This window comes from Pangasianodon hypophthalmus, chromosome 24 (assembly GCF_027358585.1).
Source record: "Pangasianodon hypophthalmus isolate fPanHyp1 chromosome 24, fPanHyp1.pri, whole genome shotgun sequence".
In the NCBI taxonomy this organism is placed as follows: domain Eukaryota; kingdom Metazoa; phylum Chordata; class Actinopteri; order Siluriformes; family Pangasiidae; genus Pangasianodon; species Pangasianodon hypophthalmus.
Window position 1 is genome coordinate 15,187,214 of NC_069733.1, and position 20,674 is coordinate 15,207,887.

A 20,674-nucleotide genomic window follows, 5' to 3' on the forward strand; every position below is an offset into this window, starting at 1 on the left:
TTGGTGAGGGGAAGAAGTGTTTATAGCTGTTATAAGTGATAACAGGAACTAACATGTTTGGCAGAACATTAAATGTAACTATAAAAGGATAAACAACTCTTAAATAAATAAATTGTTAGAATTTGTAAATTGATGTGGTTTAAGAGGAATTAAATGCTCCAGGATGCGCTGTTATAGGAAAAGAAAGAACCTCAGTCAACTCAGTGAAGTTGGGCCACATTTTCCTTCAACCGCCAGCCCCCAGCCTCCACCCCGTATGATCCCCTCATGTGGCCTATGTGCCTGACAGTCCTAAACAAAGAGGCGTAGGTTCTGCAACTCGGTTTCAGTAAGAAGAAAAAAAAAACAAAAACAAAACAACAACAACAAAAAATAAAGGCCTTGGGTATTCTCAGTTCCAGTGAGAAAGCGTGGCTCTTTCTCTTCCTCATACACATTTCATCTTTTCTGATTTAAATGCACACACATTCACTTTCTCTATCTTACAAACTTATTTACACACTTATTATTGTGTATGTCACACTTACACACTTATTATTGTGAGTCACAGAGTCACTATGTCTCCTACACACAGGGTGAATTAAACAAGTGCTCTGATACACATCCAGATATACTGTCTTTCTGTGTCTCACACACATAAACACACAAATAGACCAGAGGTCTTGGCACAATGACAAGCTGGAAACATCCCTTTGTGTCAGCAACAGTTCTGGTCCTTGTTGCCTGAGATGTCAGCAAAACAGACAAACTATGAATGTGGGCACACACACACACACACACACACACACAATCAGCTGATCTCCGGGCCAGCTGTGCTCTTAACACACCCACACCCGGCAAGTGCTTTGTTCTCTTTTCATTAAACAGCCGGATCTTTTGTCCATTCAGGCTTTCTGCCATCCAAACATTCGGTTTCGTGTAATTCACACCTGCACACTATCCCAGATGACAGCACTGGTGGCAACGCAACCAGTACTCGCTGGTGTACTACAACCATACAGTCCACAAGTCCTGCTGGCTGTCATCTTGACAAAACAAATTTAGTTAAAAACAGTCCATGGCCTTTGTGGACTTCGGTACTGATCAACAACATGACTGAAAAGCAACATGCTGCAAATTAAAACCTCACTATTCTGCTGAATGTGAACATTTTAGTGCAGTTCAGCATTATCTGCTCAGCCTGCACAAGGTGACGTGTTACAGCGGATATAGAATTACACTATGCAATTACTTTGTGACCTGAAACATTCATGAAGCAAGTTCTTCCTAATTAATGATACACATTTCCTTTAACCATGATATGTGAGATGACTATGAACATTCTGGTGGCCGAGAGTTGACAAAGGACAAGACAAAGGACATAGACTGCATTTTACAGGGCTAATACCTACAGGCTCATCTTCACCTGCACAGATATACCACCATTATCATTAATGCGTTGCAGAGTAACATCACACCCAGTCCTCCCAGATACACTCTGTGTGATGATTCCAGTCAATACAGAAAGAGTTTTATAAGCTCTTTGGACAGAAATATGAATTACAGACACCAAAAGCAGCCTTATTGCACTATGTCATCAGATTTAGCAAATGGATGACTGAATCCTAGCATAAAAGTGGATGGTTAGTTTTTGGCCACGTAAAACACAAAATGACACTAGACGCCAGAGGTGTTTTTAATCCCACTTGCTCCTGATGGAAGTCTGCCCCATCTTACCCACTCCCAAAGGAGTTCTGACCAATCCCTTCTGCTCCCACAGATACTCTTGACCAAGATAGCCAGCTCCCCAAGGAATTCTGACCAATCCTGTCCACTGCACAAGGAATTCTGACCAATCCCACCCGCTCCTACAGACACTTGACCAATCCCACCCACTCCTACAGACACTCTTGACCAATCCCACCCGCTCCTACAGGCACTCTTGACCAATCCCACCCGCTCCTACAGACACTCTTGACCAATCCCACCCGCTCCTACAGGCACTCTTGACCAATCCCACCCGCTCCTACAGGCACTCTTGACCAATCCCACCCGCTCCTACAGGCACTCTTGACCAATCCCACCCGCTCCCCAACATTCTGGACCAGTCCTGCCTACTCCTCCTACACTCTTAATCAATCCCACATGCTCCTACATACACTATTGACCAATCTCACCTGCTCCAGCAGACACACTAGCCAATTCTGCCTGCTCCTACAGACAATCTTCACCAATCCCACCCGCTCCTACAGACACTCAACCAATCCCACATGCTCCTACATACACTCTTGATCAAGCCCACCTGCTCCAACTGACACTAGTCACTTCTGCCCTCTACCACAGACACCCTACTCTACCCTACAAATCACCTCTACTATGGCAAATAAAACACACTGTGTGTTAATGGATGGCCCACAGGGAAAGGATGAGGAAGGTGAAGATCTCAGGAGGCAAAGTTCTTGAGATCCCTGAGGGGAAGTGAGAACTCACAGTGCTACAACTTGAGAGAGTAAAAGTATACTCGACTTACAGCAGGCTTTAGAAAAGCTGATTTATTGCATAAAATACATCAGTGGACATTGTGAAATGAACATATTCCTGAAATGGAGAACAAAAGATATTGTAGGAAGTATTTTACAAAGTAGCAAGAAAAAAAAAATAAACAGGAGAACTAAATTGTACATCAAACCAGAGCAGGGCAATATGATAATATAATATTGATACAGTGATAAAACAATTTTTAAGAGATTGCAGGTACTTTAACAGCCATGACCGAGTCCATAGTACTGTTACGTTCAAACATAGGTATCTGATTGGACGTTAAAATGTATTTTGTTCAGAACAGAGTACAGTGATGTTCCACCAGAGAAAAGCGGCTTTACCAGGAGCTGAAGTCTCCAAATCCTGTCCTGCCTTTAGGCTTCTTAGCTGCTGTTTCACTGCTGGATGGTTTGCTGTCCTCGTCGGCTGCTGAGCGCTTACTGAACACATGCAGACACAGCCACATTAATAGCCACGTTTTCAAAGTAGACAATAAGAAAACAGAGTAACGAACGAGTGTGTGAGCACAGAAAAAGGCGAGTGAAGCTTATTGTGTGTCTTCGACTTGTAAGAGACACAGCGGGGTTGCTTACGCGTGTATATGAAACTGAGAAAGAAAAAGAACACAGAGCAAGTGTGTTCCTGTACACTCTGAGTGTGAGTGTGTGCGCGTGTGTGTGTGTGTGTGTGTGTGTGTAGGAAGACTGGGACAGGAATCGGTGGGGTGTTGCAGGATAATTATACTGAAGTCCCACTGTTTCCACAGTAAGCCTCACTCATATCCTGAACCCCTCTGAGCAATGTTACAACCCCTAAACACACACCTGCCCACACACACACACCCATACGCGCACACACACACACACACACACACACACACACACACACACACACACACGTACGTTCATCAGAAACTTGCACTGCCTCATCCAATCCAAAGCAGCATGACATTACAGTAATAGAAGCTTTAAATGGAACCAGAGCGCTAAAAGCCGTCTGAACGTTTTTCAGGAGAGGGTGTAGAAAAATCGTTGTTTCTGCCTCGAGCACTATTACAATATTTAACTTTCCAGATTTACAATCAAATTTTACAAAAAAATCGTTTTTTAATGGTGGTGATAAAAATAACTCTAGTTTTTTTTTTTTAAAGACATAAAGAAGGTTGGGATTTAATCTCTTGATCTGCTAATGATAGGGTGAAACCTTAGAGCAGCTCATCAGGCTTCGTCGTAAAAAAGGAGCACTGATTCCCTGAAACAGCATTAAGTCCAGCTCCAGCTCCGCCCCTGTGTGCTCAGACTCCTTTTCCACACACACACACACACACTCACTGAGCCTTTCATCATGTTACACACACGGTCCTGGTGTCCTGTTCACTTACCCTGCTCCTAGATTTACTGCAGTGTGCATGTGTTTGTTAGTATCTGTGTGTCTCAGACGTGGGTGTGGGTGGGTATCTCTCTCAGTTTGTGTGTGTGCGTCTCTCTGTCAGTGTGTCTCTTTGTCTTTGTGTTTGAGTCTCCGTTTCTCTGTTTGTATCTCTGTCTCAGTGCCTGTGTGTGTGTATTGCCATCTCTTTTTCTCTGTCTTTGTGTGTCTCTATCAGAGTCTGTGTCTGTCTCTGGCTGCATCCCGGCCTGTGTCTGTCTGTGTGTATCTCCCTCTCTCTGTCTGCGTCTCCGTCTCTGTATGTCTGTCTCTATCAGAGCCTCCATCTTTGTCTGTGTCTCCGTAAGCATGTCTGTGTGCGTCTCTGTCTCAGTGTCTATCTGCGTCTCCCTCAGTGTGTTTGTGTCTGTCAGCGTCTCCATCTTAGTGTCTGTGTCTCCGTGTCAGTGTCCATGTGAGTCTCTGTGTCCCTCTCTGTCTCCCTCGTCTTTGTGTCTCTGTCTGAGTCTCCATCTCCATGTTTCTATTGCTATCTCCATCTCTGTGTTTCTCTGTGTGTATATACTCACGTGGTAGCCATGTTGATATATTTGCCCACCCCGGGTCGGTAAGTTTTGGGCTCTTGTTCAGTTTTAGCTTTGCCGAGCGATGCTGAGGTTTGGGCTCTTTCTTCCTCCTGCTTCTGAACCTCCTTCTCCCGCTCAGCTGCAATCTACAACACACACACGCGCACACACACACACACACACACACACACACACACACACACACACACGTATACCACAATAGATCAGTCTAAGATGACAGATCATATATTACAAACACTGAAACCCAGTACACACTCAAATACAGAGTCATATAACACACGCAGACACACACACACACACATGCACACGCACACACACAAATACACACCTGGGCATCTGCCTCCTCATAAGGATCCACAAACACGGTAGTGCTTATCAGCTTAATCTCAGTCTGTGATTAGGAGAAAGAGAAGGAGAGCAAAAGAAAAGAGACAGCGTGACACACACACACACACACACACACACACACACACACACACACACACACACACACACAAAATAAATCGGGGATTTTAAGAAGATTAGCACTGTTTTCTAGTTATTAGTGTCCCAAATAAACAAGAAAATACTTCTTATTAAACTGGGTTTTGCTGACTAGACCTAAATCTAACAACTATATAAAAATATATCCTTCATTCAAAAAAAGATTTAAAACAATTCTTTAACTCTCTTTATAGTTTAGGGCCTAAAGTGTTTTTTTTTTTTTTTTTTAATTCAAAGAACCCTTTTTCTAAGAGTGTGCCATGCACTGAAAGACCAACTTTAAAAAAAAAAAAAAAATCCAATTTGATTGGTCAAACTGAGTCACATGTCCATGGAATTTAATCTTGTGCGGATCTGAAATCAGAAATCAGACTGGAGCGTTTAGTTTTCTTCCCCTAGGCACGGATTCTTAAATAATGTCAGGAAAAGCATAAGACTACCTCTTAAAGTTCAGACGTGAAGGGAAAAAAAGGGGAAGCGACAATAAAAAAAATAAATGAATAAAAACAAATTAAAGGTTTCAAAGCCATGAAAGCTGTGCGAGTCAGGGGTAATTCCTGAGAGAAATCCTCTTTCACGGTAAAAGCTGTAGTGTGAGTCAGTTCAGCTCCTCTGAGGATTGAGGCGATGTGAAAGAAAACAGCAGGGGCTCCGAGCGGCTGCAAGGCGTCCATTAAGCACAAAATGACATGCCTCGCTTCATTAATGACACATCTGTACACCACTTTCCAGAGACGTGAACATTTGAGTGATGAAGGAAAGAAAAGGGATGGTGCAAGTACCTTGGGTTTATCTGTTTTAGGGTCGCTCTCCACGTTCTCCATGGCTGTGAGGGTCTCAAATCCACCCACCACTCTGACAGAAAGATCAGAAATCTGTGTTAGCATTCATTTAGAACACTTAAATGTCACTGTCTATAGAGGAATGGGATGGTTTCCCAATACCACATTAAGAAAGATAAAAAAATAAATAAATAATAATAATAATAATAATGCAGTATATAACTCCAGAGCATTAAAAAAAACGCTCCTGGTCACAGGTTGCTGATAAACTAGCCAGCGATGATGATCATTGCTAAACAACTTTTTCCACTTGATATGTATTGATGTGAGGTGAACAGACACAACATGATGCTGTAACTGTACCTTGATACTCGTTCCTGAATCACGAAGCTTGCTTACACTACAGAAATCATCCCGAGGACGAATCCTGCCCTTTTAAGAACCATCATCTACATCTACATAACTGTATTACTCTAGTTTAACAAAGTATATTAGACCACCCCACAGCTGAATTCATGATCCTAATTGGTCAGAATGTGTTGATTAATTTTCTAGAACAGCAGCAATTTGACAATAATTCCAGCTATAATTCAAAATGCAGGTTTATATTAATGCCCTTGTTGTAATACTTTATCGTTTCTATAGTCGTACAGGATGGAGGACGCGTCACATAAACAAATGGTGAGGTTTCATGCAAGGAAACCTTTAACATTTTTGTGTCTGTACTTTGTAACAGTCAGAGATAAAGCTGTAACTAAGTATTATGACTCTCTGGGTGGGAAGGAGGGGCATACTCTCTCCCCTGTCAATCACAGTAACACTAGCCAGTCATGTGCCTCTGTGAGCTCATGTATGTGGAAGATGGTGGATAGCGCTTTCCTCAGTGTGTGTTATGCTGCCCTGTCACGTAGCATGAGCAGCAGCTAAAAAGATGCGGTTGGCTGGTTTCAGGTGTCTCGGAGGAAGCACGTGTTAGCCTTCACCTTCCCTGGCTGGTAGCTGTTGTATGACAGGGGAGACTTGACTGGTGGTGAGAAGAAAGACAAGCTGCAAATTTTGTCTCAGCCTCACAGCTGTAAGCTATAAACAAACACCTCAACTGATGGATGAAGATTAAGGTCACACTTATTATTATTAATATGATATACTTTTATTGGCAGAGAAGTGAGTCAAGGTAACTTCCTCTTCTGCCTTTCAGCCTGTACTCTCATCGCCTATTTCATACCCAGCTGTCTGTACACTTGAACTTTTAGAGTTTTGTTGCGTCACTACACAAGCAACTTTATTAAAAGATTGGAAAATGAGGGCCAGTGAGTGTAAGCTAGCTTATTACCAAGACTAACCATTTAACAAGCTAGCACATAGCTGTTAGTCTTTTATAAAGGTTAAGAAATCGTGTTGTGACAACATTTCTCTCAGATATATCAATACATAAGTGAGAAAAGGCAACATACTTTTAAACGAATGACCTAAAAGCTTAATAACTCTGAAAACAAGACAGAACAGTCCGGAATATCAACATTTACCTCAGATATGTTAGTAAATTGCCTGGAAAAGTCTTTGTATAACTAGAATTACACTGTGATTATACCTAGTGTTAACCGCTAGCTGGACTTTTGTAGGTTTTGGATATAATGAGAAACATCAACATCGCATCATAACTCATGCATGTGGAGTGTTCAAGAATTTTTATTCTGTCCATAGTAGTGACTAAAACAAAACTGGGACGTTTACGATGAATCTAGTAAATGTTAAGTACAAGACTGCAGCAAGCATAGTGTAAGCAGATCTACCACCGAAAGTCACAATACTGTCTAAATTTCTGGAGTTTCTCATACCTTACAGACATAAACGCTAGAGTCACTAATTACTTAACTATATTTCATAAAGAATATTGGATTTTTATGGACATGCACAATCACACATGGGATTTTATCCTCTTGTCCAGCTGTTCCTGCAGGGCCTCAGGTTACTGTGGAAGATTTCCTATTTGAGGATTGTTTGGGCTTACAGAAATCCCATAGGCTGAGGGTCAAGGTGTGTGTGGGTGTGTGTGTGTGTGTGCGCAAGAGAGATTGGCTTTACGCAAAGATGTGTGTTTTGCTGAGTGTGTATAGTGGTCTGTGTGCAAGGGTTAGCCTGTTTACAGTACAGTATATCAGGGTATGTGTAGATAGAGAGGTAGTGTGTGAGTGTGTGAGTGTGTGTGTGTGAGTGTGTGTGTGTGTGTGTGTGTGTGTGTGTGTGTGAACAGAAGCTGTTGGTCTAGACTTATGCTGACAACTCTCTGAATTCCTCAGCTTTAGCCAAAGGATTACAACTCATTGCCAAATGGGCAAGGCTGTCTCTGAAAGAGACGATCAGAAATGTGTGTGTGTGTGTGTGTGTGTGTGTGTGTGTGTCTCCTCTGGAATGTTCTGACTAAACAGTACACATGCTTTTCCCTAGAATACACTTTACACACTGAGCAGAGCAAACATGACATTTTACTCACACACTGAAAAGCACACACAAGACAAGACAAACATACAAATGCACATGCGTAGTGAACACACACACAATTATCATTTTAGAGACACAAGCAGATGGAAAACTGCAGATTTTTTCATCACCTGCCAAATACGGTGTGTTTTCGGTCCAGGTATGTGCACGACCTGAAAGTTATAAAGCTGCAAAAAAACAAAAAAGGGGAAAAAAAAAAAAATAAATTACAACACAAGCTTGACTTTTATCACCCTTTGATGAAATACACATCAGAATTAAAACACTCACAACTGAGATTTGTTGGTGTTGGGCCCAGAGTTGGCCATGCTGAGCACGCCACGGCCGGTGTGTGACAAATTGGGCTTGAACTCATCCTTAAATGGCTTACCCCAGAACGACTCACCACCTTTCTCACACACACACACACACACACACACAAAGAGAGAAAGAAAGAAGAGAAGGAATAGGTTACACAAGAAAAACAATATAGACTAATCCCAGAGGGGCGCATTTATTTATCATCAGCAATGGTCCACAGACGATATAGACAATAACACATATGATTACATTAAAGGAGATTAGCAGATTTTTTTCTGTCATAACTGCATAGCAATAATAATAAACACAATATGGCTGTGAGAAATGGATTTAATGTCCCATAACAAAATAACACTGATGCACTTAAGTTTGAAAGCCATGACAAACATCATAAAAGTCAGTGCTGCAAATGCAAATGAAAACGGCAGGGTGAAGAAGAAAAAAAAAAAAAAACAAGGGCATGAGGATAAGCTGCTCCACTATTAGTTCTGCGTTCGCCTCCTCTAACAGCTCCCGTGTTGAAGGGCATTTCACATTAGCCCCTCTCTGGTACAAACAGTTTTTTTTCTATAAATATAGCAATAATAATTTTAAAGGAATACTCCAGAATTTTTAAGTTAATTTCTATTCACTGACATCTGTACTGTTTATGTGATTGACCACCTAAAATGGGCCTTGTAAGTTGTGAGTAAATGTTTGCGTATGCCAAACTGAACTTAACATTTTCTGCAGGTTGCTTTGGATAAGTGTGACTACTAAATGCTGTAAATGCACATAAATAAGCAATTTAATCTTGACTACGTAATCCATATAGAAAAGTGCAGTAATCCATGTAAATGTTTAGGATTTTAAGCCAATCAATCAAGGTGTACATTAGCTAGCACGAGTAGGATACGAACGTTTTTTTTTTTTTTTTTTCATGAATTTTCATGAATATGAAATTTCTTGTGTAAATGCTCCTACAGAAAAAAACAACAGACATAATTATATTATGTCTAATTATACTTCTATACTTCTATACTATAATTATACTTCCATAAAAATGATGGAAGTTTAAGATAAGATGTCAAATCCAGCCAATAAATATCTAAAATATGCCACCACACATACTGTGAATTCAAATTGTCAAGCATAAAAAAGTGAAAAAATCTCACGAAAGCTGTTGATTAATTTTCTAATACAGCAGCTTTGACAGTAGTCTGAGCTGAAACTCAAATCACAGGTTTATATCTCTGTGCTCATTATAATGCGTTATAGTTTCTATAGTAACAATTTCCACAGGGACTACTTCGAATTTTTGAAGGAGTCTCCAGTGTCAGCACTTAGTAACAGTTTTCCGATATTCAGTATGAAGGAATTTGGGTTTTTTCCCACAACATGACAACCTGATTTTTTTTTTGGCTTATTAGCTTCAAGAATGAAAAGAGAGAGAGAGACTGGCGAGTTTAAAACTTGTTTCACGAGCGTTCCATTAAATGTAACTATAAAAGGATTTAAAAAAATGACGTGCTGTTCTTTAAATAATAAACTATTAGCATTGGCGAACCACTGTGGTATAAGATTTTAATATTGACCGATTTTAAATCTGAACTGATCCGTCAGTCAGGTTTTGTGTTAAGCTAAGTGAATCAGGAATCTTCTGAATTAGGGCTTTTCAGATGAGAAGTGAACACCGTCCCACTGTGTGTTTTCCACCAAAATAAACTCATCCTGAAGACCCCCAAAGCAGGCGGATTAATTAACTCGTCATGCAGCCCAATCAAACTCTCAGCAGGAGGGCCAGCTCTCAGCAAGACACCGTGTGTGTGTGTGTGTGTGTGTGTGTGTGTGTGTGTGGGTGATCATGCGTCCATGCTCATAACCCAGTAATTCTGCACCTAAATCACTCTTAGAACTAAACTAGCCAAGACTTCTGCAACACACTTATTGCAACATAAACTCCTCAACACATTGTGACCTTTGATTAGCGCCCCCTCCTTCACAGCCTAATAAATCCAATAATGTCCTAGTAAAGAAGCCGATCTGAGATCAGGCTCTCACTGCCACTCTCGGCAGCTGGCGGCACCACGCTGAGACGTGCTTACCGCTCACCGATCTGCCTTTTCAAACGCCGCTTGCCCTCGTAAACATTACTCCGGTGATATTTCTGCATAATTTATGGCCTGGTTGACATTTCCTACCCTCACCATGCCATGGGGTTGATTAAAAAAGGAGGGGAAAACGTTCTAGGAAGTGGATGAAATTCCCTGTCAGTGCAAATCAAACAAGCCAAGAAAACAAGCTGCAGCAGGGCTCTCACACTGTCGATTACATAACCAAATAAACACAGACATGTGAGAGGGTGATAATGTGTTTTGTTGCGTTGTTACATCTGTTCTGAGTTCCTCTTATTTACAGACAGCTCAAAGAAGAGGAATTGGTTTTATAGGCAAGTGCACATGATATACACTGACTTCAGAGCTGACTGACCAGGCCATCCACACGATTAACATGACATGGTCAAGAAACAAAGAGACACACACAACTATTCAGTTCTTATGCAAGTTCCACAATCTACACAGAGCCACAGTCCAGAGTCAGGCAACATCTAAACTGAGGGATGGGTTTTATTTTTTTATTTCATGCAAATTATGCATTATTAATTACACTGTAGAACCATTTCCTATGCAAGAAACTCACACACACACACACACACACAGAAACCAACCCACAACTCTCTCAAGGTTCATGAGACAAAAAAAATTGCAGCTTGTCATGTTACTCAAAGCCCTCTATCCCTAACGTTACAGCTTTACCTCTGACTGCTCCAAAGCCCTTGCAACAGAGACTCCTTCCATAAATACTGAATGGCTTTTGACAGGAAAACTGGCTTTTGACAGGGAAACAAAAATTTCAACATCTTTAAAAGTTACAAGAGAGATTTGTTTGAAATGGTTAAGGGTTGGCTGCTAGTCAAAGAGCCTCATCTTGTTAAAGTAGGTGGTTCTTGGCTATGTATAGCGATGAAAAGTAGACTATGGCTTGTATAGCAATGAAATAATGATGAAAAGACTCTCTAGGGAAAGCTAGAAGTCTGACTTCAACTATCCAGTGAAACCGGAATTCTGTATTTAGAGGGTTGGAGTAAGCTGGTTCAAAAGCCTGGGTCATTGTTTTGTATGCAGTTTTCATAATAATAAGTAGCACTGTAGTCAAGTCAAGTCTAAGACAAGTCCAGACCAGGACTAGCTGAGACTGAGTCAAGAACTTGTCTTGAACAAATGATTAAGTTGTTTTCTGGAGGAAGCAATTACTTCTTATCAAACTCTGTACATGTGAATAGACAACACGAACATTCATTTTATTCTCACTAAAGACCAAGACCATACTTAGTGAGACCAATGCCCTAGCTCAAGACAAGTCCAAGTACAATGCTAGTAAGTTTGAGACAAGTCCAACTCAATATAGACACCATCTTGAAACCTGACTCGAGTCCTACAGCCCTGTTGATAAAGAGATGTATGAGGGTTGCTCAGAAATCTTTTATTGCTGTGAAGCCAAGGCTGACTAATGATCAAGTTGTACTTGAAAACATGGCAAAAATAACACCAAGAATACACTCTGAACCTATGGGTGGAAATAACTCTCCATACCGAGGGGGTGGCAGTAGTCAGTGATGCTCTTCTACCCAAAATGATCATTGTTTTGCATCTGTGATCAGGTCTGGAGACTAAACTGTTCAGACTGGTGTCACATATCAGCCATGTTAAAAAGATAATGTGGACAGTACAATAAAACATCCAGTTTGGGCAGAAAATCAGAATTGAGCATTTAGGCTTGAAGTCTGAACGTAGCCATGGGCTTGCTCATTAGGCCTGTCACTATAACCACTTTCGTTGGACAATATATTGTTCCAGAAATAATTGAGATAAATTATATTATTTTAATTTAAAGACTATTTTATGCCACTGATATAATGATAATATAATAGCACAGTAATGCAAGTACACCCTTTCAAAGAGCAATGAACTTTCAATTCTTAAGAATATTCAGACATGGGAATTAGAATAAATAAAATTATTTATTTTTATTTATTTATTTTTTAAATCAACCGTCCACAAGAGGAAGCAACAAATAAATACAAACCAAACATATACTGTTTATTGTAAAGGAACAAACCTGGCTGTTAACAAAGTGCATTTATTTTTAAATTAAAGTGCATAAAATTATAAAATCAAAAGTAAAATATGCTCTCAGGCCAGTTCCAGTGTTAATTTTCACATTGTTTTTAGTCATAGTTTTTGTCTTCTGATGAAAATATCCTCGAAATTTAGTTAATATTTTGTCATGTTATTTATTAGTAAGTTTTACTTGAATATTAGTCAAAAGCATTTTAGTTGACAAGAAAATGCAAAAATTAAACCTGTAAAATTAAACATAGATCAACAAAAACATGTGAAATCTGCCCTTGTTGTGAAAACCTGATCTCCTGAAATAATAATATTACAATGAGTACACTACTGTAATACAATAGTGTGAATTATTTATACATTAGTTATTCATTTTAGTGCATACGGAAAGAGCGTATTCAAAACGTGACTTACAGTTCTACCTACGTGTTACTTAAGTTCAAGTTCACTTGTGCATTGAAATCATTTTGTGCAGAAGCAAGTTGTATATTACGTTTACGTTGTGTATGTCTGATTAATCTCATGTGTATAGGATGCGTTTGGGTGAGTTAACTAACCTGCTAGTGAAGCGCTTCAGTTTATACGCTGTTCAGCTTCAGCTCACGCAGCTTAAGTGGGTCAATCCCCGACATTATTCACTACGATTGGATTATTTCAAACACTAGAACTAATCTTTCTAGATTTTTCTTCTTCAAAAAACATTGTTAGTGCACTGTTAATATCTTGCATGTCATTTTTTCAACAGTGTGTTTTAAATTAAAATTGTTGTATTTTTTAAGATCTTAAATTCAATGAATATTGAAAGTTTGAATTTTAATTTGACAGCCCTAGAGCAGACGAGAGGACAGAAGCAGCACAAATGGCTAAAATGCTGGTGACATTCATTCTTACGTAAACAAACACGCATGTAAACACAATGGGCAATAGTGAAGTCAGCAAAAATGATCGAGGTCATGTCCATAGATCGTACAACAAGTCGATAACGTAATTATTGTGACAGACCTATTGCTCATACTTGCACATCTAATGACGTGTTCTTATCAGCTTGTACGTGTGAATCTGCAGTTAGATGACTGGTTAAATGTTAATCCACAGTGACTGATAGTTTTTGTTACATGATGTCATCTCAACACGTAGTCTGCAACATCAGGAGAGACTGCAGTGTTACGACATCTGGCATGAGGTTAAACAATACACGAGTCAGGAAAGACAGTTACACAGACTTTGTTGTCAAATAGCAATGAGGGAATTATAAAAAGAATTCACTTCGGCGTCTTAACTCCTGCAGCACGGGTTAGACGTTTAAACTGACTATGCTGGATGAAAGTGCCAAAACTAAGAATATGGCCAGACACCATTTAAAGCACACAATCCTGCACACTGCAACTCTGTTACGCAACACAACATGAATATTCAGAAACAAATACACACACACACACACACACACACACACACACACACACACACACACACACACACAGTACTCAGGCCTAGTGAAGCAGAGAGAAGAGTTCCTCTTACTCCTACCAAGGCAAGGTGACCTCTCCTGCATCAACTGCCAACGTGCCTGTGCGTTTCCTGTGTGTGGGCAAGTTTTTAATAACTTGGTGGGGAATATCTGACAATTTTGATTTTACATACAAGGGAAACTGTAGCTTTTATCTATAAAACAAAAAGAGCCAAAAGTTTCCTTTCATTTACAGAGGGTAGGGTGAGATTTGGGCATAGCATTAATTAGCTGCATTAATAATTATGTCAAAATAAGGTCCTCACCAGGATAGCAAGACAAACGCAAGTGTGCGTGCGTGTGTGTGTGCGTGCGTGAGAGAGAGAGAGAGAGAGAGAGAGAGACTATGGCCTACGAAGAGAGCTATATGGATACATCTTGTTTAATTATGTAATAATTAGGCAATCGCACATACATTAAAAAAAAAAGTTTCCAAAACAGTAAACATCAGTGAAATAAAATAAAACTGAATGAAAAGAAAAAACGTTGGATTTGACTGGCCAGAAGGTGTGTACTATTCTTGTATAACAGCACGGTTCGTTTGTTATACAAACCGATTTATAGTAACGTTTCGTTCCAATACGTTATTGTTTCTATAGTAACAGCTAGTTCACAGGGTCTTGTATAGGACATGCTCCATATAATCTAAGACTAATAATAAACAGATTTCAAAACGTTTTGTTCTTTGACAAAGAGAAATGTATAATCATTGATGTGGTGAAGTTTTTTGTTTTTTTTTGTTAGGAGACATTTATTTAACATTTCTGGAAGGAGTAACAGTCAGTGCTTTTTAACAGTCACGGTGCTTAGTAAAGTTTCCCAGCATGAGAAAGTGTTGAGGACAGAGGAGCTTATGATTTAGGGTTTCTCAGTAGTGGGACACGCCGTTTGTTACTAAATTAAACCTTGTAATCACAGGCAAATCGCTGTGGTATAAGGAGAATATCACACTGCAGACTGTGCTGTAATATGAAAATGAACCACCTCAGGGACGCGGAACTCCACTTCGCATTGTGCCGCATCACGCCAACCTTTTCCTTACATATTTATTCATATAAACAATTATCCATAAAACAGCATTTTGTCATTATGTTCATTTTGGCAGCTAGCTTCAATTTATTTATTTATTTATTTTTAACCAAAAATACACAATTCTCATTTTAATTATTAGGTAAGTTTTAGCCAGGTTAGTAGTTTTTGTTTTTCACACATTTCTGTGTAAAGTCGAGAGACTGTTTTGTGTGAAAATCCCAGATGATCAGCAATTTCTGAAATACTCAAAGTCTCAGCCTGTCTGGCACCAACAAGCATGTCACGGTCAAAGTCACTGTCACATTTTCCTCCTTCTGATCTTTCATGTGCACATTAACTGAAGCTGTATCTGCATCATTTTACACACTGTGCTGCTGACACACGATTGGCTGATGAAAAAAACTGCATGAATGTGCAAGTGCACGGGGATTCCTAATAAACTGGATGGTGAGAGTATATGAGTAAAAAAAATCTTTAAAATTATACTCAAGCACTAATTGAAATATATATATATATATATATATATATATATATATATATATATATATATATATATATATATATATATATATATATATATCACTTTGCTGTACAAGTTACAGCATGTAACAACAGGCAAAAAAAATACAAGACGTACCACTCTACAGTGAGCTTTGTTATCAGGAGTCAGCAGTGCAATAAAAACTGTTTATAATTTGATAGTGTGATATCTATATATAATTCTGGTGTAATATATTCAGCATCGGGGGAAAAAACTGCTGCAGCTCTACTGAACGTGTGAAGCTCTCACTTACAGCAGCATGTGCTCACAAAAGTGTGAGAATACTCATGAGCCGTACTCTCAGATAGATTAGAGAACAAAAACTGGTAATATTCAACACTGGGGAAAAAAAAAAAAAAACAAAAAAAAAAACAAAAAAAAAAAACCAATTTTTTTCCCATCTCTAACTGCTTCATTTCTTTTTCTCCTAGCTGGTGCATTTTTAATGATGCTCACTCTATATATAGTGTACTGTTTTCTGAGACTTTGCTTCTGCATCATGCCTGTAATTAAAGCTTAAGCACTGTAACCTCCCTCCTTTATTGCACCGTCATAGACAAGATGCAATTTTTACAGCCTCCTGAAACAGTCCTACAATTAGCGCAGTGCAACACACCCTCAACACCAGCACCTTAAAATCCTTCCTGACTCGGAGGCATGGCGTAATTAAATAGGCTTTTAATCCTCTGCGATCCTTAAATGTTTAGTCAGCAGCCACTTCATCACCTTGTAAAATTAATCTCCAGCAATGATACACTTCATAATTGATCTATAAGCAAAACGGCCTGAGTTGATATCAATAACACACACACGTTTCATATTTAGGCACAGATATAACATCTTCCTAAGAGCCTGACATAGAACTCTGAAATGAACGGTCAGTCAAGATAAGCTCCACTCAAGCTGACCATGAACAGAAAGAAACCACTTCTGACCAGATATTGTCCGCAAAGGGCGCCAATACTTATGGAGTTGACTAATAACACTTGCAAGGAACGATATTCTAAATGTAAACATATGGGCATGTTTTATAGGTTTATTTTAACATCATTGTATCACACCCGCATATTCTTAAGCTATTTCCAAAAAAAAAAAAATAAATATTGGCACCCTGGACTTTATCTCGGACCCATGGAGCATTTTTAATCACTTGACATTCTCAGGTATTTGTACTGTCTTCAAATCGGACCGTTATGTTTTCAGTAGAGTTCAAAATCAGAGCCTGAGGTCATTCATTATCTTGCTGAAACATTCATCTTCTGCCCGACAGAGGTAACCAGGTTTTGGGCTACAATCTTCACACACAGGTCCATACACTAGAGGCTGTAAAATAGCCAAAGGCACTGTTATTGGCTGAAGATTTCAGCCAAGTATGAGAGAGCTCTCATACTACTAAACAGTCAAATCGGGTTAGCTAGTCTAGCTCACTCGGCCAGCTAGCAGGTTGGATGTTGAGCCGTGAAATGCCAATATCTCCCCAAGTTTCGGACTGCAAAACTTGCAGATCATTATCATGCTATATACTTTAGAGCATTTAAAACTGAAGATAGCTGATAAACTGGCACATGAAGTGCAGACTTTTGCCAGGAAACTGCTTTATTTTTGATCTTGAAAGTGAATTATATAAATTCAACTGAATTTATATTTATCTAGCTGGACACAAATAGATTCATTCGTAAAAATTCTATAAATTCGAGAAAAAAAAAAAATTCATATCCTGCTCATGCTCCTAAGTGTGTATAAATTTCCGCATTAAAAAAAGACTAAACTAGTGTAAACCTTATATCAAATTATATAATTTGCACAGGTTACTGCACTTTTATATCTGAAATATACTGTCAAAGCTAAATTTCCTATTTTTATTACATTTAGAGCAATTAGCACATGTCCAGTGTGACTTACAGAAGAGCTTCGGAGTCTCTGTCAAAAACACATCCTTATGCCTGATCACTAGGTCAGGGACTAAGCGTACCATGGACAAAGTTTTGTGAAAACCAGTCATTTTATTTTACTGGCATTAATTAAAGAATGCGCAAAATAAAGAAAGCGAGCCAACACAACCCCATAAATTAAGACAAATAAAACTAATCATTCAGTTATAACAAAAGAGATGGCTGTAAGCCACAAACAAACGCCTCAGCTGACAGAAGATTTAGCAGTCGCTTATTATTATTATTATTATTATTAAATATTTTTATTGACATTGAAGTGAGTCAAAATAACTTCCACGTCTGCCTTTCAGCCTTTACCCTGATTGTTCATTTCGTGCTCCTGCTATCTGTACACTTGAACTTTTATGGAGTTTTGTGGGCGTCACTATATGCAAATGAGCTGCATCAGGAACACACTTTACAGGTGATCAACATATGCACACGAGTACAAAGAACATCAGCGCTTCCAAAACATTTGTAAATCCTTGGGAAATTTTTATTTTGGGTTGCCTTATGCAAACATTTACACACAGCTTTACTGAAAGATTGATAAACGAGGCCCATTGTCTTAATTGGCTTACAGTCTTACGGGGTTAAATGGGTTTTTTTTTTTGCACTCTGAAAAAGTATAATAAAAAATAAGTGTAGCAAAAAATATTTTCTTTTTAAAACACTCAGCTAACTGAATTATACTATAAAAACAGTACAATGACGGTGAACTATGTGCTGTAATCCTGTAATGGCTTTCCATCCCTGCCTCTGTGGTAGGTGTACCTTCTGAACAGTCCATGAGTGTGTAAGAGAACAGTAACATGTCATTACCTGTACCAGTGCCTGTCGGGTCTCCTCCCTGAATCTAGAAAACAGAACATGATCATTCAGATAATTAATAAATATTCTAAATGCAGCAGTTCCTAATGAACGTCTCACAGATTATGATCTATTTAAATTAGTCTAAATAATCTTACAGCTGTCACAGACTTAGCCAGAGAGACCACAACAGAATATTTTCTGGAGTATAAGAAATGTTTTGACCTTCTACCATGTTCTGAGGCATGCATTATCATTTGTTCTATACCTCTAACATTTACTGTATGCATTGTTAATGTTGTGTCAATATTAAAAATCCAATATCTGTACTTAAAGGTGCATTAGGTAAGATTAGTTTTAAGATTAGATTTTTTTTTTTACCCCCCAAGATTAGGTCTCTAATGGTTAGGTGGGTTCGACACTTGAAAAATTCCCACCCACATTCATACAGAAATTTGCATTTTATCATAGCATAGCTGCTTATAGTTCTAAAGTGATTTACATGCTTTACACCTTGGTTACATATTGCTATATAACGATTTAGTTTTTTGGACACATGAACTTGTATGCAATTTTTTTCTGCCTTGACAGAGGGATTAGCAAATTCTTCAGCTCAGGAAACAAAACAGCACCGAGCTACAGCAACACTAACAGGAAAAATACTACACTAAACCCTCATACATTAATGAGATTTGTGCAACACAGTGATGTATATAGGGATTTTTTTTTTTCTTTAAGGATACTTTAGTTCCTCAAACCATTTCACAAGCATACAAACACATTTTTACAAAGCACCCATGACTTAAGATGCAGAATCCACAATACATTAAATTAATATGCGGTCTGCTTTCTGCTCAATTTCTTACCATGAAGTTTCTAATGGAGCGGTGAAAGATGGTGCCATCATAGTAGCCTTTCTTACACAGCTTTATGAAGTTCTCACCAGCTTTGGGAACCTGAAAGAAGAAACATTTCTTCAACGCTTCAATAAAATTCAATACATTTAAAATCCTGTTGTTTGGAGTAGGATTATTTTTTCTGATAACTTGATAACTGACCCTTGACTAAACCCCTCCCCTAATCTAACCCCACCTTGGCTACTGTAACCTGGCACTTGGACACTGGATCCTGAGAGACATCCCGAGAGTTCGGAGGTGGGAATGAAACTCAAAATGTGGAAATTCATTTTCTGAGCCTTAGCCACAGGAGGAGAGGCGCAGGATCTGATACGACATACTAGTTTCAGCCTAAATAAATAGAAATATCCATATGCAATCAGTCAATTTCTGTCAGTGTTAATGGAGAATATTCTGAGGTCATTAAAGCAAAAAAAAATCTGTCAGTATACGTTTGACTTAGCTAACATTAGACAATATATAGTTAACAATATTTATTTGGGATTCCACTGAAAGATAAAATTTTTTTTTAGTAAACAACTGATTTGTAGACATCATGATTATACTGAAAATGTCCTGTTGTGTTTTTTCACTGTGGACTCTGCATTAAAGTGGAATCAGCTAAAAATCCACCATCAAGCTGTGTTTTCGCGATTGCCACTGCCACCCAGCAGTTCCCGACTGCATTTTATTCTCATTGTAGAAATGTGCATCCTCCTGTTTTTTTAGGCTGTTAGTTCTGGATGGTTAAATCACTTAACCATTAGGTGACCCTAACTGAACTGGCCAGCTCTACGACAGCTACTGGGAGGATGAAGGCTAACATCTCCTTCCTCCGAAACACATGAAGACCCATGCTCATGCTCCATCACAGGGCAGCATAACATACTCAAAGGAAAGTGCTATCGACCCTCTTCCGCATACATGAGCTCGCAGACGCCTATGATTGGACAGTGTCATTGTGATTGACAGGGGAGAGACAGTATACTGTCTCTTTCCCCCAGGCAGCATGGCCAATTTGTCTCTCTTGGACTCCCAGCTATGGATGGCTGTGGCATTGACAGGATTTAAACTCGCGATCTCTGGATAATAAAAGTAAATCATGAGCAGGGAAAAAAAAAAGAAGATTGCACAAGCGTATCATAAACGTGAAATTTTAGAAGGCCGTTGACTTAATGCACTTTTTAGACAGCCTCTTAACGATTCAGCTGTAATCTGTAAATTT

The 20,674-nt window shown here is 39.0% G+C and overlaps 1 protein-coding gene across 1 annotated transcript in view; it reads right to left on the reverse strand.

Annotated features, from left to right (window-relative positions):
* Positions 1-2,516: 2,516 nt before the first annotated feature.
* The window catches only part of ppil2 (peptidylprolyl isomerase (cyclophilin)-like 2), a 42,790-nt gene continuing 24,632 nt past the window's right edge, over positions 2,517-20,674 (reverse strand). The window contains exons 13-20 of the mRNA XM_034299201.2: positions 19,420-19,509; positions 18,566-18,599; positions 8,534-8,651; positions 8,374-8,430; positions 5,762-5,834; positions 4,825-4,887; positions 4,479-4,621; positions 2,517-2,960 (exon numbers count right to left, since the gene is read on the reverse strand). Coding sequence (XP_034155092.1) covers positions 2,858-2,960; positions 4,479-4,621; positions 4,825-4,887; positions 5,762-5,834; positions 8,374-8,430; positions 8,534-8,651; positions 18,566-18,599; positions 19,420-19,509 — 681 coding nt within the window. The 3' untranslated portion in view covers positions 2,517-2,857. The remainder of the gene's footprint in view (positions 2,961-4,478; positions 4,622-4,824; positions 4,888-5,761; positions 5,835-8,373; positions 8,431-8,533; positions 8,652-18,565; positions 18,600-19,419; positions 19,510-20,674) is intronic.